The 24,931-nt window shown below is 38.3% G+C and overlaps 1 protein-coding gene across 2 annotated transcripts in view; it reads left to right on the forward strand.

Annotated features, from left to right (window-relative positions):
- lrrk1 (leucine-rich repeat kinase 1) overlaps window positions 1-24,931 on the forward strand; it is a 125,836-nt gene that overhangs the window by 77,922 nt on the left and 22,983 nt on the right. For both annotated transcript variants that reach the window (XM_017478288.3, XM_017478287.3), the window contains 6 exons: window positions 500-669; window positions 9,147-9,344; window positions 10,536-10,813; window positions 18,403-18,597; window positions 19,675-19,826; window positions 24,789-24,906. In XM_017478288.3, the coding sequence (XP_017333777.1) occupies window positions 500-669; window positions 9,147-9,344; window positions 10,536-10,813; window positions 18,403-18,597; window positions 19,675-19,826; window positions 24,789-24,906 (1,111 nt within the window). The remainder of the gene's footprint in view (window positions 1-499; window positions 670-9,146; window positions 9,345-10,535; window positions 10,814-18,402; window positions 18,598-19,674; window positions 19,827-24,788; window positions 24,907-24,931) is intronic.

The following is a 24,931-nucleotide window of genomic DNA, read 5'->3' on the forward strand; positions in this document are numbered from 1 at the left end:
AAGTTGTTTTTTTGTTTTTTTGTTTTGTTTTGTTTTTTTGTTTTTTTTTTTTGGGGGGGGGGGGGGGGGGGGTCATTATTTTCGTTTTCTTTTATGCACTTTGATATCACTTGAATGAAATGAAGGCATGTTGTTGTTTTTTTAATCCCATTCCCTCTTGAGGAAAGAATTCCTCCCACACTTATTTTTGTTGTCCTTTAAAGCTAAATAAAATGTAAATGAAATACTTGCACTTTGGCTTATTGAAATCCGTTGTGGCCAGTGCTGTGTGAAAGAGCGATTTCGGAGCCGTGGTTTGCATGTCACTATCCAATCCCACTCAGCTAGTTTAGAGTCAGATCATTGGCATATGCCAACTTTTAAAAATGTCTGGTCGAATAGTGAAAATGAGTAGTTTTGCATCCCCTTGTGTGTGTTTTAAGGAGAATAGTCACACCTTATATCTATAATTTTACTGTAATGAATGTGAATTGTGTTTTGTGTTTGTGTCTGTTTTCAGGTTGTTCCTGGTAAAGAGTGACCTGGAGTGGAGTGAACAGGAAAAAGATATCCTCGGTCAGGGAGGCAGTGGCACTATCATCTACAAAGCCAAGTACAGAGGCCAGCCAGTGGCCATCAAACGCTTCCCCTTTAAGAAATGTAGACAACAGACTCTCAACAGCGGCACAGGTGAGAGTACATCACTTGCTACCCATCAGCCTACCTGTAGGCCATTCTGTCACTCATTTAGAGCAGTACAGCTACTGCTATGTAGTTCAGGAAAGTTTTCATAACTATAACGTATATAGTAGAAAATGTCAACATTTGACCATGTGAAGGGTTTTAACAGACCGCTGCACATATCATGATATTTTGCATATTGTAGTTGGGGACCCTTCAATACGTTGTCATAGCTTTTGGATTCATTTTGGGAGGAGGCTTCTGATGTAAGCAGCAGTTATTCTTCTGAGCTAAAGCATGTTATAGCACTATAGTGCAGTAAAGCGCTATAAAGTATGTCTCTCTTCTTAGGCTTCCACATGCAGTGACTGATGTGAGGCTCCAATCATGTACTAATACTTGTAAATAAAGTATTGTGATAATATTGCAAACAATGGGCCTCATTTGTTAAGCTGAACATCAACAAATGGCAATACTATTTTAAGGAACACATATTAGGCATTAATTAAGGTCTTGATTGTTGTTCAGTAAAGTCCACATTGGACACTTGTAAAAGGTGTATTCACTTTATATTAGACTTTTATAAAACTATTAGAATTAGATGCTATTCATAAAAACTTATTAGTTTGTGCACTAATACAAACTGTGTTCCATATTTTAAGTAAACAAAATTACAATATTAATTCAACTTAATTAATTAATTTCAAATAAAATCCAAATACTGTTTAGTTAATGCTCTATGGTGTTATTTTTCATCAGAGTTGAGACAGTTGTTATTTCGGATTAGGTGGCCTCTGTTATGTGGACGCAACATGCAGTACCCTCTGAAAGTATTGGAACAGCAAGGCCAATTGTTCTTCCTATACATGAAGACATTTGGGTTTGAGATCAAAAGATGAATGAGACGATAGATCAGAATTTCAGCTTTAATTTCCTGATATCTACATCTAGGGTCGCTGCCTGGATGCAGTTATTGCAAGCAAGGTATTTGCAACCAAATATTTAGTTTTTTTACTTTAAGACTATCTGTTCCAGTACTTTTGCTCACCTAAACATTTGATGGTCTGACATCAAAGGTACCATGTTCTAAGTTGTTTAACACATCTAGATGTAAATATCAGGAAATGAAAGCTGAAAATCTGATCTCTCGTCTCGTATTCATCTTTTGATCTCAGACCCAGATGTCTTCTCTGTATGGCCCAAAAAACAGAGTTGGCCTTGCTGTTCCAATACTTTCAGAGGGGTTTGTATTCTGGCCTGTTTTGCTACCAATAAGACACGAAATGATCTTGACTTTAGAATATGGGACACAAATTGACTTATTGAAAACTTTCTTTTTCGCAATTTTTTAGCTTCGAATTAGTGATAACTACAACGCTACTTATATGGGGGACATATTGTCGTATAAGTGACATGAATATTTATGAATAAAATAATTCATAAGGAATAAACTGTTTACAAGTGTATCCTTTGGGCTTTATTGAACAAATAACACAACTTTAATTAACAGCTAATACAGCATGTGTTCCTTACAAGAAAGTGTTACCCAACAAATTTATTGGATAAATCATTTGCATCAGTATTGTTAAGTGTTGCATTAATTCCACAAACGTGGTATTCATGAAAAGTCATATCTTACGAGTGTTCCTGAGTTTGTATAGGTTTACAAAGCCTCGCACATGACATGCGGGTAAAAAAACAATACATCATGGCCACGTTTTATTAATTTCTTCACTTGTTTCAGGTAAATACATTTGAGGGAAGGAATTAATCAAATGTGACCATGATTTAACTAAAACGAGGGCATGAATTAATAAAACATGTTCACTTATTAATAAGTTGTGGGAATGAATTCTCAATTTGTGGTCTCTATATATTGTTGTTTTTTTTTTTACTCGCATGCAATGTGCTGAGCTCTGTATAAATTTGTGTATAAAGAGAATCACTAATGTAAACCTTGCTTGACGGGCTTCAAAACATATGATGGATTGTGTTGACAAGTTTACGTGGCTTATTTATTTCCATTGCACACACTTGTTTAGTGAAAAATTTAGAGAAATTTTGTGATACCCGTTGTGATATTAAATAATAATGACTCCTTGAATTAAGACAAATAAGGCTAGATATTCAGTTAGGACAAAAACAATGTTAACGTATAAAAGGAAGAAGAGTTACAGAGTCTGTGGTAGCTGATTCGCTGCAATGGCTGAGCTAGATTACCGGAATATTTAGCACACTCCACTTTAAGCACGCTTTCACTGTTTGTCATTTTCAGTTTTCTGTGAGCTTTGCCTTTCATGGAGTTTTGTGGATGTCACTAATGTAAATCAGCTGCGCCATGAATGCACCTTCTACTTTACCGGTGATTGCAATTGATCAATATATGCATGTGAGCATGAAGAAAACGAGCATTCTCGAAACCTTTGTAAATCTTACAGGAATTTTAGTTCGGTTTGACCTACGAAAACATTTCCAGACAGTGTTACTAAAATATTGATAAATGAGTCCCAGAGATTCAAGGTTAAACAGTTCTGAACTGAAAAACTTAACATCAGTACATGCATAATTAACCTCTTTCCAGTGTTGGCCAGTTTGAGGTGTGTACTCAGGGAGCCTTGTGATTGGTCAGTGAAACTAATCTTCGGCTTCTTCTTGAAAGTGAGCCTTGGGCTCATGCTGTGTTTGAGGTCAAATGTCAGAGCTTTGTTGATCTCATATCCGGCTTGAGCTCCCAACAGCTGAGAGCAGGAGCTCTGATGAATCACGGTTACGTCAGATTAGCCAGCTGGGCTAAATACTTACCACCATTTCTCTCTTCTCTCCTACTTTCTCCACTCACCACACACTCTCAGGAGATCTAGGCTGTATTTTTAAGGTTACAAGCATTTCGTATGGGAATAATATCAAGGCTGTGTGTTTTGCACCTTTACTTTAGAGGACCTTGATGTTTATTGAAGGTGCATAAGTGAACCATAGAGAACAGTGGTGCTTGTTTGAGGGAACATTTATGCTGGTTGTACATCTGGGAAAAAGAATTGCTTGTACAGTCACTTTTGTGCTTGTACAGTCACTTTTTTTCCTGAGTGTGTACTATACATCTTACTATTTTTTTCCTTTTTCTCTCTTTTGTAGCTGAAATAAGGCTTCAAACTAAATAATACTGAGCACACAATTGTACAATGCAGGAGATAACATGACATTGACTTCTAAAGGCTTTTTCCCGACTAATGACACACACGCATTGCAGAAGAACCAGTATGGCTACCAGTGTAGCATCATGCAAACTGCTGATTCAGCTATATACACTATAGCTTTAAAGTGTGCTGGATAGCGAGGTGCAAAATGAGCTATTTTTAGATTGTAGTTGCATGCATTCCAGATATGGGTGAATGAATCTCTGCAATGGTTATGTTGAATAAGCATTTCATTATTGGCCAGAAGATGTGTATGTGTGCGCGTGTGTGGGTCTTTATCAGCCAACTCAGCAGAGCACATTACAACTCTCCCTTATGCTGAGTCATACTCCACTACTTTCAGTGCTGTTCTTTCTTTATACTCACACTCTTTTATCTTTCATAGCTGCCCATCCAATCTGGCATAACCACACTGCTTCCAGTCTGCAGTGCATCAATCTATTCTTGCAGCACGAGTGAACAGAGGTAACTGTGCAACGGCAGATGACAAATTGAGGGTGTTAAAAAAAAAATAAATCATGCTGCAAAAAAAAAAAGTAGAATTGCTCCATTTGCCATTTTAGATGCTAAATTTACAAGACAGGCTGGGATGATTTTTGGATGTTAAAAAAGTGCCGCAGCCAGCCAGAAGCCTGCTTTAGAGCTTTGTGACCTGGCCATCCAGCAGCTCATATTTTATATCACATTTGATTTATTCGTTAACAGCTTTTATGGTTTCGATGACAATAAAAGAAAACTGTAAATCATATTTCACGAATCAACTTTTTATCCATGTAATGTTGTGGAACATCTGTGAAAGAAGCGAGTTCCTGTCACCACTTACATTTTAGCTGCTTAAAACACTCCTTCTGTCACCATGCTCTCCTTTTTTTCTCTCTTGAATTTAATCAGACAAAAAAAAAAAAAAAAACGCTACTTGTCATGATACTGAGAAATTTGACACTGGAGACTCCTTCCACAAATGGAACCATATCAACAATTATATGCAATTCTTAAATAACAGCACTTTTTAAGGCTGTTTATTATTAGGATTAGATGATGCAGAGCGTCGGCCTTAGTGTGCAAGTTGTTATTATAATATTATTTGCATATTAGAATGAGTGTATTAATATCAACCTAGGATTTGAATTTCAGATGGAGCTACTGTCAGAACCGTGCGGTATTATAAAAAAAAATTCAACACATTATTCAATCATGCTGCGGTATAATATGATACATCTCACCTCTATTATAAATGGCAAACCAAAAAAAAAAACAAAGAGATTTCCTGATGAATACGGCTTTACCAAGGTTTTAGTAAAACAAGCCCTGCACTCTCATAAGGCTTAACATTTTCTGTATTTTCAGGCAGACAGGATGTCCAGAGCCCAAAATAAACACACATGGCATTTGCAGACAGGATCATGTGTATTATACTTTCTAAATGTAGAACTTAGCATTTGTTAAATCCCCTGCTTTATGCTTTCAGATTTTTCCCCATGCTGATCTGTAAATCTCAGTGTTCAGGACAGTAAGCCACAGCAGATGAGCAGATCTGCTCTTCAGCAAGCACTTTACTGCCAGGTTAAATACAAAGAATCGCAAAGCGTCACTATTTACACATTTTGTGTTTTCATCACAGCTCTTGTTTCACTTCTCACCTTCCCTTCGCCTGTAAGAACAACGAAAAAAGGATGCTGTAGCCATGCAGCTGCTTTTCCATTTATAGTTTTTCAGTTCCTCTGTTTTAGATTCATAAGAACTTTCTGAATATAGCAGGCCATAGATAGGAATGCATTTTGCTCATAAATGCACATGGAAAAACCAGACTAAACAAGTACATTAAATGTATTAACCCTCTGGGGGTTGTCATTCTCAGAAATAGATGTAAATTTGATCAACTGTACATGCTACAATAATGCAGAAAAAGGTTTCATCAAGCACCCTGTATGGAGTTATTTTGGTTAGTTGTCCTGTGAGACCCTGTAAAGTTTATATGTAGAACACTAAAGCAGTGGGGTTTTCCTGTCAGGAGAAATTCCCAATTAAAATGTCTTTAATTTGGAGTTTATGACAGCAGGGTCAGGAAGTGTGCTGGCAAGATTATAGCTGACCCCCTCACCCTGGACATCACCTCTTTGAAGCGCTTCCCTCCAGCGGAAGTCTGAGAGCGATCAAAGCTGGAACAACCAGACACACAAACGGATTATTCCCCCCAGAGCTGTGGCTGCACAGTGAACACTTGGCAGCACCACTCTTCACATTCTGTATAGTTCATGATAATGTACAAATCACTGTATCACTTCACAAGTCCAATATCACATACTTTATATAGTATAGCATCTTGCACATGCATTCAGTCCCCTCCAAAATTATTGGAACAGGAAGGACAATTCATTTGTTTGTGTTATACACCCAAGACAATTGGGTCTGAGATCAAAAGGTGGATATGAGACGAGAGTTTGGAATTTCAGCTTTTATTTCCTGGTATTTACATCTAGATGTGTTAAGCAACATAAAACATAGAACCTTTTGTATCAAGTCTTGAAGTAAATTAAAGTAAATAACACTTAATATTTGGTTACATATCCCTTGCTTGGAATAACTGCATCAAGCCTGCGACTCATTGGCGTCACCAAATTGTTAGTTTCTTCTTTTGTGATGTTTGTCCAGGCTTTTACCGCAGCCTCTTTCAGTTGTTGTTTTTCAGAGTTTTTCTCCCTTCAGTCTCCACTTCAGGAGGAGAAATGCATGCTCAATTTGGATAAGGTCTGGTGATTGACATGGCTAGTTTAAAACCTTCAACTTTTTTCCCCCAGATAAAGTCCTTTTTTAAGTTGGCAGTGTGTTTTGGTTCATTGTCTTGCCGCATGATAAATTTCCTCTCGGTTAATTTGGATGCATTTCTTTGTAAACTAGCTGAAAAATGTTCCTGTAAACTGTTGAATTCATTCTGCTGCTACAGTCATGACTTACATCATCAATAGAGATTAGTGAGCCTGTTCCAGAAGCAGCCATACAAGCCCAACCATGACACTACCTCCACCATGTTTCACAGATGAGCTTGTATATTTTGGATCATGAGCAGATCCTTTCTTTCTCCATCACTTTGGTGGAGGTTAATCTTGGTTCCAGAACTTTTGTGTCTCTGTATTTTCTTTACCAATCTGACTTTCCTATTCTTACTGCTGATGAGTGATTTGCATCTTGTAGTATGGCCTCTATATTTCTGCTCTCAAAGTCAGTAAACACCATTCCAATAGTTTCTGAGGGTACAGTACATATTCAGTATTATTTAAAGTCTGTTGTTTCAAATAGCCATTTCACTACAGCATGTAGCTATGCAAATAGAAGCTTACTTAGCCAGCAAGGTTTTTGATATCTGTAGGCAGACTGACTATTTTTACCATAACTTTTATTATACTGGTTTATCCATTGTGCTCTCTGCAGGCAGACATCAAGGCAAGATTGCAATGTAACCTAAATAAATGCCCATGTTTCCATGTCATTTTTTGTCGAATGTATTTGTTAACGCAGTCAAGAATTATAAATATATTAAAAATATTATACTTAGTCATTTATTTACTGAGGAAAATTATCCAATATTACTAATGTTAGTGGCAAAAGTATGTGTACCTCTAGGACTAACAGTTAATTTGAAGGTGAAATTAGAGTCAGGTGTTTTCAATCAATTATATTTTTCACTTTTGTATTGAAAAAAAGCTTGTCCAATCTTGCCAAGCTTTGCTGGACGCGCTTTGCTTGAAGGAGTCAACACGTGTCCATAGCTTGACCTTTGGACCCTTCCAGCCTCTCTTAAGCTAATCATGGGCTGTAGTGGCTCATTTGCTTGAGATCAGAAGCACAGCAGAGGTAGATGAGAGTAAAATCCTTCAGCCAATACGATACCAGGACCCTGTATACTGACCCTGTACTGCTTTCAAATGTGTATGTTTGACACTTCCTATATAGAGAGCCAACTCCCAAAATAAAGAGTCAGCTCTATAATCTTTCTGATAAACAGTATTAGTCTCAGAGTGCTCTTTATTCAAACATCCGTTCCCCTAATAAGAAATCCCTAACCGGCTCAGTCTTGCCATCATCTTCTAAACCTCTATTTTTTTCCAAACTTTTGAACTCAATGTCACATTTAAGAAATTGACTTACAACCCTGTTCTAAAACAGCCAACTGGTGTAATGCTGAAACTACCTTCTATAGCATTACTGTAGAGTTCATGTGACTACTTCCGCACAGCTGGAGAGAAACAGTATCCCTGCTTATTAAGGCTTATGGTCACAAGAGCTGATGCCAGACCATTACGAGCCCTCCAGCTACAAAATTTCATTGTCGCTCAACTCCACTCAGGTAACTGGTGGCTGATGGTTTCCTCTATTTATGTCACATGTTGTATACAGAAGTGGTAGCAGTTTTATAACTCACATAAAGTTTAAAGGAATGCTTTAAGCCAAATGGCTTAAATGGCTATGATATTGTGGAAATTCAACGCTCCTGACAATAGTATGAACACTTTGTACCATTCTACCAATTGAACCCCATATCTGCCATTTTTGTTGGATTAACTTGTAGCCCATTAGACCAAGGGTATTCAACTAAATACCCCTTTGTTTGTAAAGGTCTTGGTAAGCAATTAACAGGACGAAATGGCAGGTTACCTTTTAATACTTAACCATTGTTAATTAATTGATAGCTATAAGTAAGATACCAGTTTGAAGCGTTTGAAAAGCACCACAGACTCTGAACAAATGAAACCTCTGTTTTGACTGTTTTTAACAATCCATGTTGTCAAATCATGATTTTTAAAAACTCATGAAGGTATGTGAAAAATATTACCAGTGTTGATGAAGCCTCCTTCAGTAAAATAATTTATAAAATAATATTTTTATATTGAGTGGTGCAACAGAAAAGCGTTCACCCTATCATAGTGTGCTAAAATCCAGAGAAGGGCACAGTAGACCGTGGCCAGGAGCATTTTGGCAGGTAATATAATTTAGAGAAATAAATAAATAAATGGCATGTTTGAACTTTAACTACTTTGTCCATAAGTTGATCATCTGCTCCAGTATTTTTTGAACATTTGGTTTGTTGGGTTTGCAACCGGGCAACAGTCCACCAGTTGACAATCCTTGTCCTAGACAGTTGTTTATTTCCTAACATTTTATTTTGTATCAGTTTTCAGTTGTCTCTCATTCTAGTTTGTAATTTGAGAAACATTGGGAAGCGAAGATCCTTTAGCCAAGCCTAATATAACTTCCTCAGAACGCATTCAATAATGCCCTCTCGTTTCCTCCCAGACACCATGCTGAAACACCTGCAGTCTATGGATGCTTCCAGAAGCTTCTCTGAGTTCCGACAGGAGGCTAGCATGTTACACACCCTGCAGCACCCCTGCATCGTGGCCCTGCTGGGCATCAGCATCCACCCGCTGTGTTTTGCCTTACAGCTGGCACCACTTGGGAGCCTCAACACAGTGCTGGAGGAACGTAGCAAAGGTGAGATGGGCACACACCACAGAACAGGCTGCTTTTACAAGCATGGATTATTAATGCAGTGTGTTCGTTTCATGACTAGGGTAGAGTAAGTTACCCTCTGATAGAAGCAATTCTGTGGCAATGCACACAAAACCAAAATAGAGTCGCTAACAGATGTGAAGGCTATATTTCACTGTTCAACTAAAAAGTTGAACTAAAACCCACCTATATGCTTTTTGGTCATGGTTGTTTATAGCATAGCATCACACACTGTCAAGCTGAAGCGTTCAGAAAATTCTGACTGGTAAATAGAGACATGGCACTTTTAGAAATTAGAAACTTGCGATTACTGTAATTGGAACATGACATGAATGCACTACTAATGATTGAATTCCTCATATTTCTTTTCTGATTATGGTTTGATTACTGATCATTCTTGGACCTCTTTCTGCTTAAGTCTTACACTTGATCTACTTAACTCCCTTTAAATATTTGTATAGGTTTTAGTTTGGGGTGTGATGTGTATTTTTGGTTTTTATAAATCTTTTTTTTCTTTCTTTCTTTTCATAGTTGTGAATTCTCATTCATGTACATAATTTAATTCGAACTGCATTTAATCATTTTGAATTATTAAGAGTTTTATAATTTTTTCTAATTCAGAGGAAATGAGGTTCTTCTGTAGGATAGGTGGGTTTACACTCTGTGATATGGTGAGGAGCTTGGCAATCCAGGAAAGCCTTGGAGAGAAGCTGCTCCTCTGAATTGAGGAAGCAGGAGAGGTGGTTCAGACACCTTATGAGGATGCCCCTGGTTGGTGGCCACTAGAGCTGTTTCATGGGTGTCTCACTGGATAGAAACCCCAATGCAAACCCAGGACATGCTGGAGAGATTATATTTCACAGTTTGCTCAGGAACATCTGGGGACCCCTGAAGAGAAACTGGAATAGAGAAGTCTAGATTGACTTTCTCAGCCGGCTGTCATAATGACTTCCAGTAATAAAAGAAAAAAGAAAATGAAAGAATGATTCCAAAAATCTGTGATGGACTGGCATCCCATCCATCCACCATGACACTGACCCAGATAAAGTGGTTAATTAAGATGATTAAATAGTTGTAAAAAAATACATGATGAATTAATAAAGACTTGAGGCTACCATTACACTAGGCATAATATTGAGTACTGGAAGCTCCTGTGTCTTTTGCTGTCCACAGGCTCCTTGTTCATGCCCCTGGGCTACATGCTGACCTTCAAAGCTGCCTATCAGGTTGCTGCAGGCTTGGCCTACCTGCACAAGAAGAACATAATCTTCTGTGATCTGAAGTCAGACAACATCCTCGTGTGGTCGCTGCAGGTGGAGGACTCGGTCAACGTCAAGCTGTCTGATTATGGCATATCCCGCCAGTCTTTTCATGAGGGAGCTCTGGGAGTGGAGGGCACGCCGGGATACCAGGCTCCTGAGATCCGCCCAGGCATTGTCTATGATGAGAAGGTACACAGTCTTACATGCTACATGCAGGTCTCTCTTTTTTATTTTTTATTTTTTAAACCAAAATAATGAGGTTTTCCTCAACTCGGTTTTAGGGGAAAAATCATTGAAGTATAACAAAAAAAAGTTTACATATGGTTTTGCACTTGGCTGAGGTAGAAAAGAGAAAATGTATGCAGATCTTTGAGTACATCTTGAGGAATCTGCTTAAAATTAAGAAAACTATCCATCTTTCAGCTTTCTGTGGAGTTTTGTTCTTGGATTCATGTGGATTTCCTCCAGGTTCTCTGGTTTCCACCAGCCTTCCTAAAAATGTCAGTGTAGTGGCTACTCTGAATTGCCCCTAGGTGTGGTGTGTGTGTGTGTGTGTGTGTGGGTGGTGTCCTGTGATGGACTGACTTCCCATTTTTAGTTAATTCTTTTGTTTTTGTTTTTTTGTTTTTTAAAAAAAAAAACATGAGCACAGCAGGCTCATGAAACAATATAGTAATGATAATAATGATAATGAGTCTTTATTGATCACATATACAGATGCACAGTGAAATTCCTTTATTTACAATGAATTGTACTGTATTATTGAGTTCTTCACATGATTGTTTGATGAAATACAACATTTTGGATCCTGGGCTTTGTTTTAAAGTAGTTACAGGTTTTTATTTGATTGTGCAAAGCAACCCACCATGATTTTAGTTTTGTTTGGTTTTTTATGTAGCTCACCTTCCAACAATATTGAATAGTCCTGCTTTATGAAAAGGACCACTTGTTGTAAAGAACAAGGTTTGTTTCATAAAGCGCCTTTCAAATCTCTCAACAATAAGCATGTAAAGAATTTACCAAATTTCTTCTTTTTGTACTCTGATGAAAACGTTCAGAGAGATAAGAGCTCACCTGGAATCATTCCTAGAGTGGTGATTCATCTGAGCCAAAATTGTACTTTGATAGGAAGCAGTAGCTGAAGTCATTTATATGGTGACTTCATCCCCATGATTATCCTTGCCACATTCTCTGACAAAACCACAACCTCACCCATGCTCTCAGTGCCCAAACCTAATGACTTCATCATAGGAAACCTGAGATGGTCTCGCTTTTTCAGCCTGTAATTTCAAATGGCCTTCTGTCATTTTTGCCATTAAAGACATCACCATGATAAAGGACTCTTTACTAACAGTGCACTATCCTTTTTATAGTAGCACTGCTCACACAGGTTTGCATTTGATCAAAATGCAAACTGATTAATCCCCTAAAATAAACTATTATGTAACGGGAGGATTTCTATGGTTTTGGTCTTTTTTCATAACCCATAAAATTCCCATTTTCCATTTGTACCCCACTGTTCCTCAAACTGAAACACATTCTTGGCTTGTGTGATGTTTTTATGAGATACGAGGAACAGACTTCGTGGGGGAATGTTCTGTCCTTCTTCCTAAGTGAGTAAATTTAACCAATATGTGGGGTTCATAACACCACATTTTATATTCAAGTTTCTATTACATGAAGGATGTTCCTGATTAACATGAGAAAAAGCTTTAACAATTAAAAAAAATTATCCCTCCATATCTTTTTTGCACTCCCAAATTAGAGGTGGACAAATCTATAGACCAGGTACTCAGGACAGTTGCTCAGCAGGCATGCTTTGACAGTAGGCTCTTGGTATAATGATCACCAGGTGTTTTGTTTTGTTTTGTGTTAACTTATCCAACAACCAGATGAGAAAAGCTACTACTCCATATTGACTTTTCCGTAAAGCAATCCTTAGTTTCATGTGTGTGTTTAGCCCCTATTGGTTCATGAATTTCTCAGTGCTGTGGTACATGGTGTTCTTCTTCGAATCCCGCCACCTGCTGCTGGCTGTTGCTAATAACTATATTTACCAGCTCTTTTAATTAGCTTAACTGGATGACAGACAAGTGGGGCAAGGTTATCCCCGTTCCTCCCCCAGTCCAAAGACATGTGTTGTAGGCTGATTGGCATTTCCAAATTGTCCGCAGTATGTGAATGGGAGTGTGAATGTGTGTGCAATGGGCTTCCACCCCTGCCCTGTGCCCTGAGTTGCCTGGGATAGGCTCCCCTGCAACCATGTGTTGGATAAGCGGTATGGAAAACGGATGGACGGATGGATGGATGGATGCTGGTCCATATTTCCAGAAAAGAAGAATTTGAAGATGTCAAAATACTGTCAAAACTGAGCAAATTCAGATGCAGATGGGAATAAATTCAGATGCATCACAAAAATTGTTAGATAACACTATTGCTATCACAAAACGCATTTAGCTTACATCTAAACACTTTGAGTGAAAAGTAACTTGCTAACAAGTAACGTCTTTGTGTGATTAGGGAACTGAAATGTTAGTCATGGGTTAATAAAAAAATGGCTTTGTTTTTTTGGTTTGTTTGTTTTTTTATTTTAAATTGAGGGTTCAATCATCATGCTTCATTACCAGAGATATTTTCAGAAGAGGATAAGGACTACAGCTAAATAAAGTCACCCCTCTCTGGGATTCAGCTACTTGCTTAATTTCCCATAGTCTTTTGCATTAATGAAGATATTTAGCTTGTTATACTTTTTAGTTAAATTATGATAGTTGCCGCTTTTCAGCCTAGTTAACTGGACTTCCAGGCAATTTCACATCGTCTCCACTGTGATCCAAATACAGCATGACATATATAGAAAAAAGGAAACCAAAGCACACTTTCTTAACGTGAAATAAAAATACATCAGTTTGGTAACATCTTGCTAAACAGACATCTGTTTAGAACAATGTTAAATATTAATACTGAGATCTGTGGGCCGTTTGTTTTATAACACTACTGCAGAATATAAAAAATTTGTTTCTCCCACATGCAATTTTTCTCCCAGATGCAAATTTTGTTTTATCCCAGATAAAACTACAGAGAATAAAAGTTTAAAAGAATTTGGTTCTCTGACGGTGTGCTTTTAGCCAATTTTTAAGCATTGTTGACTCGGTATTGCAGTGTTAATCATTTTAGCTTACTGTGCAGTTTCAATATTTTTAATAGTTTTGACCATGGCAAGGGAAACCTCCCTGAGATGACATGAGGAAGAAACCTTAAGAGGAACCAGGCTGAAAAGGGAACTAGTTGTCTTGTGGGTGACATCGGATCATGGGATTTTGATCATTAGTAAACAGATATTCACTGAAAAGAATGAAATGCACTGAAAATAGATAGGATTTTGCATATGAGCATATTGTTTTAAGATGATCACAGAGGACAGGTTACAGCCAAGAGACAGAACGAGAGCTTAGATCAGTGTTTACAGAGTATAACTGAGTAGCTAACAGATCACCAGGACATGCTGTAGTAAAGGATGTATTTTTTCGGTGTGTTGGGGTCTGATAAGAAAAGTACACAGTGACCATTAACTCCTTTTCACATTATCATCATGTTTCTGTAGCCTGTGAGTGTGTGTGTGTGTGTGTGTGTGTAAATGGTAAATGGTAAATGGACTGCACTTATATAGCGCCTTTTAACCTTAGCGGTTAACCACTTTAATTGAATTGAATTCAATTTTATTTGTATAGCGCTTTTAACAATGGACATTGTTTCATAGCAGCTTTACAGAAACATATAAACACAGGATACAGATTTTAAGTGTGTGAATTTATCCCTATTGAGCAAGCCAGTGGCGACGGTACAAGGAAAAACTCCCTAATATGATATGAGGAAGAAACTTTGAGAGGAACCAGACTCAGAAGGGAAAAAAATCCTCATCGGATAGTGTGAAAGTAAAAGTTCATTATGGTTTTTATATGAAGGCTGTTTGTTGAAATAGTCCACTGTTCACCAATGGAGACCCGAGTGCAAAACTGCATGTGGTAATTGCAGTCCCAAGGCCATAGTAGCAACCGTAGTCCCAGCAATTACAGTGAGAATGTCCATGTGGAATTGAGGTCCAAAACCATTTCCATGGTACTTCAAGCGGTACCATCCTAATCAATCTCTGAGAGCTTTACACTGTTTCTCATTCACCCATTCACACACACAGCAATGATTCCAGAAGCAACTTGGGGTTCAGTGTCTTGCCCAATAACACTATAGCATGTGGAGGTATGTGTACCGACAGCCCTGTGATTAGTGGACAAACCCGCTCTACCGCCTGAGCCACAGCCTGTGTGCGCATGCATGCGTGCACATTAAGGATAGTCCCCACAAGGATGGGAATATCGGATAGTTTTGACCTTGACATTCAGACATTTGGATGGTCCCACCAAGAATAACTGCTTTCTTTCTTTCTTTATTTCTGTATTTATTTTAACTTTTTATCATTTAATTTAAAGTATTTTTTTCTGGTTTCCTTTCAGTTACTGAGGTTAAGGTCAGGATTACATTTACATGCAGACATAGCATTAGTTAGACAAACTTGTGTTGTGATTTATTTTTGGTTGGGGACCCCACAAGTATGGGACTATCTGACAGTTTCGTCCTTGTGGGGACATTTGGCTGTTTGGTTTTTTTTTATGTTTTGTTTATTATTAAAAAAGAACAAAACTTCTTCAGATTACTGAGATTATCTTGTAGCATTAATTAGCTGCATTAAATTGATGCCAGTTGAAAGGATTGTAAGATAAAAGTGTTTGCAAACATCTGCCTTGATTCCTTGCAGTGACTAATATGAGTAATAGAAGTACTGAATAGATGACTCTCCTGACATTTCTTACTGTTTTGAGTGGCCTGTGTTGGTGTGGGATGCTGAACCTTGAGGTTTTTACTAAGGCTTTAAATCTTTCTCATCCTGTCAATTCTGTTTCAAACCCCTCAAGAAAAGGTAGAAATCCATTTTAGCAGCAGTGTTGATAAAGCCTTAGATCTAGATCTTTTTTTTTCTTTTTTTTAACTTCAGCTCAGATTTCCCAAAGACCTCCTTAAAAGATTATGTCAAGATGCATCTTCTGAGGTTAGATCTGTTGCTGTGAACCAAGTTTGGGTCAAAGAGGAGCTCTGTAACCACCACAAAGTTGATTATTTTCCTACAACAGCATGTCCTGAAGTGTTTTATTCCTCTTATGCCACAGCAATTTACTACTAACAGTTTTTACATTTATAATTGAACAAGTCCTCTGCCAAAAGACCAGCAACAAAGCACTGACACTGGAGACTCCTTCCAAAAATGACGCGTGTTTTTACTACATCTGTGTAGAGTGTCTGACTTCCAACTTCCTGTATTATTTGTTACTATAGAAATTATAATGTGTTAGAACAAATGTATTAATTAAAAACGTGATTTGCCCTGAGGCTGGACCTGCAGTCAGAGCTGGTGTTAGAAAATTAATTACCACCTTATGACCAATCAGAATTGAGAATTTAACAGCACTGCCTTACAACAAACGGTAATTCATTGGGAAGTGATAAAAATGGTTGTAAGGGTTGGGGGAAAGTGCTTTACACACCAAAGCTCCAAATCCTGAATTCCCATATGTATCATCATATTAGAACGACATGAAGTGCTTGAATCTTGTTAAAGTCACATGATTCCTGAGAATGTTGAAGCTTATTCCACTTAAAGCATGACCACTCACTAATCCAATACTGCATAATTAGGAGTTATGGGTTTAATTAGTCAATTAATTAATTTGGTTTGCTGTGTGTGAATGATCCCTCTAACCGATTCCTAAAAACTTTACTGTACACTGTGTCCAGCATGGCTAATGTCATACACTACAGATGGTTCTGAGTTTGGATGAATCACTATGTTCACATGATCCAGCAAACAAATATTACCAAATATTACAGTCTGGCTTACAACCACCAACTTCAGAGCTTCATCAATGGATTTTAAATATATCACCAAGTAAGGCATATGTGCAATGTCTAGAAATGTACTTGTTTATACTTTGTTTATATTAGTTCAGGAAGCTCACGTTTTCCAGACTGTAGATCATGACTTGCGCCCTTGAATTTCTGTCTGCTTGCAGAAAATATAAGTATACACTATGACGACAAAACTATATTGACACCAGAACAATCGCACACATATGTGCTTTTTGAACATCCCATTCTAGATTTAATCTCCATTTTACTGTTGTAATAATTTTAACTCTTCTGTGGGGGCTTTCCACTAGATTTTGGAGCGTGACTGTGGGGATTTGTGCTCATTCAGCCACAAGAGTATTAATGATGTTGGACAGTGATGTCGGGTGAGGAGCCCTGGCAGTGCCTCTCCACTTCAGGGGCATGTCAGTCTGTTATGCAGGACATAAAGGAACCTGTGAAAAAAATCATCCAGCCATCCATTTTCTCTACTGCTTATCCTACACAGGGTTGCAGGAAGCCTGGAGCCTATACCAGGGGTCTCGGGGCACAAAGCGCGAGACGGGGCGCCAACCCATTGCAGGGCACAATCGCACACTCATTCATACACCCATTCACACACCCATTCACACACTACGACGTACCCGGAGGAAACCCCCGAAGCCCAGGGAGAAAATGCAAACTCTGCGCAGAGAGGGCGGACACAGGAATCGAACCCCCTAACCATGCTAAGCACGATTAATACTGAAACTCTGAAGTTCACCGTTTAACAGCCCATCTTGAAATGTTTTTTACCATAGCAATTTGCCAGTGACTATTTTTACATACCAGTCTGGCAATTCTAATAGACCTTAATCCCTCTGTCAGGCCTAGAAGCCCATCTTAATGATGAAGTCATTATATAGCAATGTTAAATGCTGAAGCTCTGAATTACTATATAAGTAGCTTTTGTTTGTCTGATCACTGCTAGAACAGCTTTGGGTGTTTAAAAAGAATGTTTACTCTAACAGTAAGTAACAGTGGTGATAAATTACAGCAATGTGTAGCTTACAATACTTTTAAGAGGAATCCAATACAAATAACATTTAAAGATTATCTGGTTATTTTCTGAAAATGTAAAAAAAAAAAAAAAAAAAAAATGCATCAACACTACAAAGCAAATGAACCTTTAAAGATGGGGATTCATAAACTGACAAAAATGAGTCAGATTAAGTATAATGTACCTTGGAAAGTAGCCTCAGGAGATAAATGGGTCTGGGTGTAATTAAGGAATTTAATGTGTTTCTCAGATTTTGCTGTAGCCACAGAGGCTGCCATGCTCAAGCAAAAGGAATGCAGTACACTGCCTTATATGAGATTGGTCCAGACGAGCCTCTGCCTCCAGCTCACTTCCTACATATCTTACATACTTACTGAGTTATGTCAGTTTACGCTACTGTACCTTCAGCATTGTGGGGAAACCATGGCTCTGTTTTCCTCACTTGGCAAGGCTTTCCTTTCTAAAAACACAGTGTTCTTTTATTAGCCAGGGTTCTGGTTCATTCACAGAAATTACATAACTTTGATAACGTCATAACACAGATATGACCTGGTTCCATTCTGTCCGGTTTTTGTTGTACAATGAAGGACCAGGAGTCAAATATAAATCCCAGGGTTGTTACAGAAGAGACACCGTGCCAGCTCTTTAACTCTCCTGTACATTTTCCCATGTGTCAAGCTCCACAAAGCAATTATTGTACATTTGTCTTTTGTCACTAATAAAAGCACATATTCCTGTCCTTTCTGAATGATTTCTTCTCTCTTCCTCTATCTCTGTTTCTCAGGTGGACATGTTCTCTTATGGGATGGTCCTTTATGAGCTGCTGTCTGGCCGCCGGCCATCGTTGGGTCATCACCAGCTGCAGATAGCGAAGAAACTCTCCAAGGGCATCCGGCCTGTTCTGGGAATCCCGGAGGAAGTTCAGTTCTATTGCCTGCAGGCTTTGATGCAGGAATGCTGGGAGACCAAACCAGAGAAGGTATAAAATGGCTTTTCGATTTTGAGTGCATAAATGTCTTTTAGTCAATCGTTTTAAAGTACAGTTCTGCATGAAAGTAGTAGATAAATTAATGGCTTGTAACTTGAGTAGGATTAGTGTGAGTAGGTCGGAGTTGTAAACTAATGGCGCTAAAAAGGCATGAAAATATAATTACTGAGGATTTTCTCTTTAAGTCGTGTGCAGCATTGCGTTATTGCAATTTGACCTAAAAGTATGTGCCAAATTTTCAGGACAAGCTACTCCAGAGTACAAGATGCACCCCCTGAAATTAGTTTTTTTGTAAAGAAAAATCTATATATATGAATCACATTGTTAAATATGTTTCTTTGGCTGTTTTTACAGTTCTGCCTCTAAAAAGTAACTTCACCCCCCTATTAATATAGTTTCACATTGTTCCTATTAGTGTTACCCTAGTTCAGATCTCATTGTTTTCCAAGCTGAGGCTTTAGTTATAGTCTTGATCTAAATTCATCTGTCAGACCTGAAAATATTTATTATTATACTGTATAGTAATATTTATTGTGGATTGCCATAAATATGGAATAAAACATGATGCTGATATATGGGGTGGTGGGATGCAGCCCAACATGAAGCCGAGTCACTCTTACCACCCTGAAGTTTATTCATTTCCTGTATTGTTTTATCCCTCTTATACCACGCTTAAATGACACTCCAATCAATCAACAGCACCTGACCAATCAGATTTCAGAATTCACTAGTGCTGTGGTACTCTATAATGTTAATTTAATCTATGAGATTCAGTGTTATGTTAGCGCCACACTAATTGTTGTGTACATTCCTGTAACTGTTCAAGTAGAAGCATAAAGAGGACAAAAAATAAATAGCAAATTCCTGAGTCTAGAAAATGTTTCTGCTTCATCAGACAAAAAATGTTGCAGGAAAGTCTTGGTCTCTACCTGTGGATAGAAGGATAGAACATTTGCGGGGGTGCAATTATGTTTACGTTCCTGTTGCAGTCTGATTGTGTGTGTGTGTGTGTGTGTGTGTGTGTGTGTGTGTGTGTGTGTGTGCACGCGTGTGTGTGTGTGTGTGTAGCGTCCTCTAGCCATGCCTATCCTGAGACAGATGCAGCAGCCGAGTTTCGCCTGTCTGAGGTACCTGTTGCCCTGCGAGCAGCACAGTCAGCTCTTCCTCTCCTCACTGCAGGGCTACAGTGCCATTTTCTGGGATGGAGAAAAAGACAACAGGTGTGTGTGGGAGTGTGTGTAGGCAGGCAAGCCTTTGGAAAGTAGTTTTCATTTTCAATTCTGTTCCATGGGTTTATTAGCTGCATGTGTGCAAGTACTGCACTAAACATTCGCCTGATTCTGATTGTATAGGTGTTTATATAATTCAGTAACACATTTCACCTGACACCAAGTATTTGGGACATGAAGCTTAGCTCTCAGGTAACTCTCCCTTGTCACATGACGGGGCGACCACCTATCACAATAGCTACTAACCAGGGAGGTCGAAGCCTTCCTCATGTATTTCCTCCGACGCACGTGAAGCCAGCCGACCACATCTTTTCAAACTGCTGCTCACGCACATCACATGCCGGCGTAACACACACTGAGGAAAGTGCTATCCGTCCTCTTCCGCATGCATGTGCTCAAAGTTGCCCATGATTGGCTAGTGTCGCTGTGTTTAATGGGTGTGAGAGAGAGAGAGAGAGACTCTCCCTCCCTCCCTGAGAGCATGGCCAGTTTTGCGTGTTTTTTGCAATGGTTTAGTAAATATAACATGCAGATTCACTACTAGTCAAATGTTTGGACACACCTGTTCATAGGAGGGTTTTCTTCATTTTTGTTGCGCTCTAACTATATTATAATAACAATAATGAATAGGATTTCGCAGAGTTTTCTTTGTGATTGTTGCAGCCAAAAATGCTTTTGCTGCAGCTTTTGCTACATGAATTGGTGAAATTGCAGTGGTGTTTGTTGGTAAATGAGCTTTACCTGTAATGAGATTTCAGCTGTACTCATATTCGATGCACGTGAATCAAAGAGGGCATTGGCTGAATGTGCTCAATGTGTTGTGATGATGTCACATGAAAAATCTGCTTGGTTTTTGCATTAATTTCTGCGATTGCAAAATCCTGGAGGGACTGAATGAATAACACTCTGAAATGACCAAGAATAGACATACACAAATAAAAACTGTGATTTCATCTTTTCAAATCTTAACAGTATTCCTGCTGAAGCTTTGACACTCCCAAGCTCCTCAAAAAACTACATGTTTGAGGAAACAACAATTAATCTGAAGTAAAGACTACTTAAACGACTTTTTGACTGGCAGTGTATCTGTACTGATCATCATGTTGTTTCTATATAGTTACATGTAGTTTGTTATTCTAATGAGATTTTCATTTCACACTGCTCTGCATAGTGCAGGCGTCTGGTGTAAAAGATTAACATGGGAGCGTGTTGGAGTGGCACCTCTAGGGTCTGGTGTAAAATGGGTTTAAGATGGGCTTCAAATTGTAAAAATGGCCAAGGCTAATGATTTTTTGTTTAAAATAGTACTCCGTTATAAAAGACTCTGGGACCCCATCTGTGTCTCAGGCAACCCCACAAATTTAACAACCCATGTCATGACCCATGATAAAATATTTCTAAATGAATCATGGTAAAAATGATTGCGATATGACCATTTGCTCATTTTAAATATTTAATTGATAAAATTAATTATTCCCCTTAATTGTTTCATTGCTGTCTTTAATGTTAATCGACATTTCAAGCGCTGCCTTTCAGAGTACTGTTCAGTTCAGGGTATTCCACACATTTCCTCTCTTCCTCATTAACTCCAGTTACCCCCTTTAAAAACTCACAGTCGTGAAACTAAACCCCCCATTAACCTGAGCTAATGTGAAAATATTGAGATGAACTACATGGCACATAGAAATCTGTTTGAGGATTGATTAATATTCATGAGCATGCAAACAAACTCATTATTATGCGTGACGGACTTCCTGTAAGATAAATGGCGGAGGCCTGAAGCTCATCTCAGAAGATAGCTTCCAGGTGAGATGAGGAACGGCTGCTTTGTCGTTTGTCTCTCAGAAAGACACCCGAGGCATCCTGACAATCTGAATGGCCGGCTTTTATCTCACAGCCCAGGTGTTGGCAATTACATCCACGGCCATGTCATCATGCCAAATGGAGCGGCCTCGAGATGCCCTGAAAGGTGCTGTAATTCACATTCAGGGCCTGAGAAATGAAAGAAGAAAGATAGCTTTGTCTTTACTCTAGCACAGCAAAACTACAAGTCCCATACAGAGTGCCTTATACATATATATCCTATATCTAAGAGAGGTTATCAGAGGTGCACAGAGGAACCAAAAACCTTTAGTGGATGTGCTTACTTTAATAATATTATTACAAAATTAAATAATAATAATAATAATAATAATAATAATAATAGGGGGCACGGTGGCTTAGTAGTTAGCAGTAGTTAACACCTCCATGGTTGGGGGTTCGATTCCCGCCTCCACCCTGTGTGCACGGAGTTTGCATGTTCTCCCTGTGTTTTGGGGGTTCCTCCAGGTACTCCAGTTTCCTCCCCATTCCAAAGACATGAGTTGTAGGCTGATTGGGATCTTTAAATTGTTCGTAGTGTGTGTAAGATTGTGCCCTGTGATGGATTGGCACCCCGTCCGGGGTGTCTCCAGCCTTGCGCCTTGAGACCCATGGTATAGGCCCCAGGATCCCCAGTATTATTCAGTATTGTGCAAAAGTTGGCATGTCACCAAAAAAAAATTATGTAAAGCAAAGACACCTTAAAAATGAAAAATTCAATGTTTCTACATAAAAGAACCTACTATAAAGAGTAGTTTTTCAGAAAAGTCAGTATTTGCTTTTCTTTTTAGAAATGCATCAGTGGACTTGGGTCCAATTTGTGCAGTATTATGAGGATATAGGCTGGTAAGTTTTACTGAGCATATTAGAGAACTGTGACAGTTCTTCTAGAGACTCTGACGGTGCATTTGCTTCTGCTTTTGCAGGTAAAACCTGAAGCTTTCATCATGTGTAATATGTTACTTTATTTACTGACATACAAATATTTTTCTGTAACATGTCTTTTTCAAAGTAATGTTTGATCTAAATGTTTTTTTTTTGTTGTTTTTTGTTTTTTTACCTGATCCAATATTGCAGAAGTCATAAAATACACATCAGATTTTACATTTAAAAAATTAGGAAGTGTAAGACTGTTTTATAGCACCAACATAGACACCAGGTTTGTTGGGTCTGGAAGTATTGAGCCCACCAGGCAGTAAAAACATCAGTGTGCTGCCCAGTCCCATGTTGTGGTTGCCCAAAAATTGACTAGGATAAAAAGTGGTAGCTAACATAATATAATAACATATGGTGAGCTAGTGTATTAAATGTAGACTAAGCAATATACTATTGAATATATACTTTCTTTAATTTAAAAAAAAATTATGTTTCTAATAATGTTTCTACCTAAAAAAATAAAATCAGCAAGTTTTGGCTATGACATGGTGTTCTGTCCTCCAAGGTGACTCAATATTGTGCTAGGAGGAGAGTTATATAACAGATCAATGCCAAAATGTATTTTCTTCTATTTGTACAGTGTTTACACATACCTGCATGTTTCTGCTTCAGAAACATAAATCATAAATCGTCCTATCATCATCAGCAAGTGCTGGGATTCAGAACGGGTAATATCAGCTATAGTTACGGCATTCACTTTGTTTAAACATGCATACCACATGGAAACATTTCTTTGCAAAAAGTCGATAAGTAGTAGGTTTTGTTTTCTTTTTCTGCTTGTTCAGTTTACTCTGCTGCCAGGCAACTGTGAATAAAGACTTAAAATCTGCCCATACAGGGTGCACTGCTACTGATTTGTTCACCTCTGGGGTGAATTTTCTCAAAATTATTTTTGGCAGTCTGGAGGGGAAATAGTTTTCCATAATGCATCTCAGATGAATGTGGCAGCGTTTGATTGATGAAAAAACATAGTCATGTAAGATGATGTTACGTACAGTTGATGTGATGGTGTAACAGACAATGAAAATCTAATAAGCTAAAGAATCCATTTTAAAGTGAATCGTTTGGATCTCATCACCACTGCTTGTTCTGAAATATAAATCTAATCAGTTGTGAGCACTAACCATGCTATGTGAATGGATCTTTCACTAGATATTGTCTTTGCTTTTCTGAGGTAGTTTTTTTGGATGACACCAAATACTTTTACTTGAGTAAAAGTAACAGTACCTGAGTAAATGAACAGAACATTCATCTAATTAAAAAGAAGGAACGACGGCAAGAACACTTTGGCCAAATGTGACAAAGTAATAGTGCATTTATGTTGTTGCACGAATATAAGTGGAAAGGACACAAATCACCACACACCAGCCACCTACTCTAGGTGGGAAATATCTCCACGAGCATAAAAGCATGAACATATTTTGGACAGTGAATACAAGTGACAAGTCAAATAAGACAGTAAATTGTGATCAGTAACCTTTTATAGAAGTGATAGCATTACAGAACAGAATCAGAGGTTTTCACTTTCATAAGCTTTGACGTTGCTAATTAGATTATATGAAGATAAGTTAACAGTGGACATCTCAATAGGTCTACTGTCATCAAGGTAATGTCCATTTTATTAAGAATTGGATTTTCAGCCGCAATAATAACGAGGAGACGATTTAGTGTCATGATGGAGTGACTCGTTTGGGGAATTGAGCCATAAGGAGAGAGCTACTCAGAGTACAGCATGACTAATGACTTCAGAGCTATAGCTATGAATCAGGATTTTAGAAATGGCTTAATGAATTGGGTAAATCAACAAAATGTATTTTCATTCCTTTCCCAGTAGAAGAAAATAGCCACACTTTCTCCATAATAGTATAATTGACTATAAATGTTCAAATGGAAAACCATCAATAAATTCACTGGTGGCGTTTGCTTTCTCGCATCTGAGATTGTTAGTGTTTCCACCGTTCTCCATGTAAACACGCAAAGCAAATAAAATCTCTTCTTGTGCATTTATAAAAAAAAAACACTTATTTCGTCTCTCCCATCTTGTTCGCAAGTTAGTCATAACCGATTTCAAGTGGAGCAGCTGAGCCCAAAGCAGTCTAAGAAGGCAAATGTGTGTGTGTGTGTGTGTGTGTGTGTGTGTGTGTGTGTGTGTGATAGGAATTACACGGTGGTGAATGCAGCCAAAGGTCAGGTAGAGGTGAAGCGAATGCCGTGCCCAGGATCACGCCTCAGCTGTCAGCTGAAGATGGAGAACACCCTGTGGACCGCCACCGAGGTGAGCTTTTGGGAAGTGTAGTTTA

Source organism: Ictalurus punctatus, chromosome 10 (genome assembly GCF_001660625.3).
Source record: "Ictalurus punctatus breed USDA103 chromosome 10, Coco_2.0, whole genome shotgun sequence".
In the NCBI taxonomy this organism is placed as follows: Eukaryota; Metazoa; Chordata; class Actinopteri; order Siluriformes; family Ictaluridae; genus Ictalurus; species Ictalurus punctatus.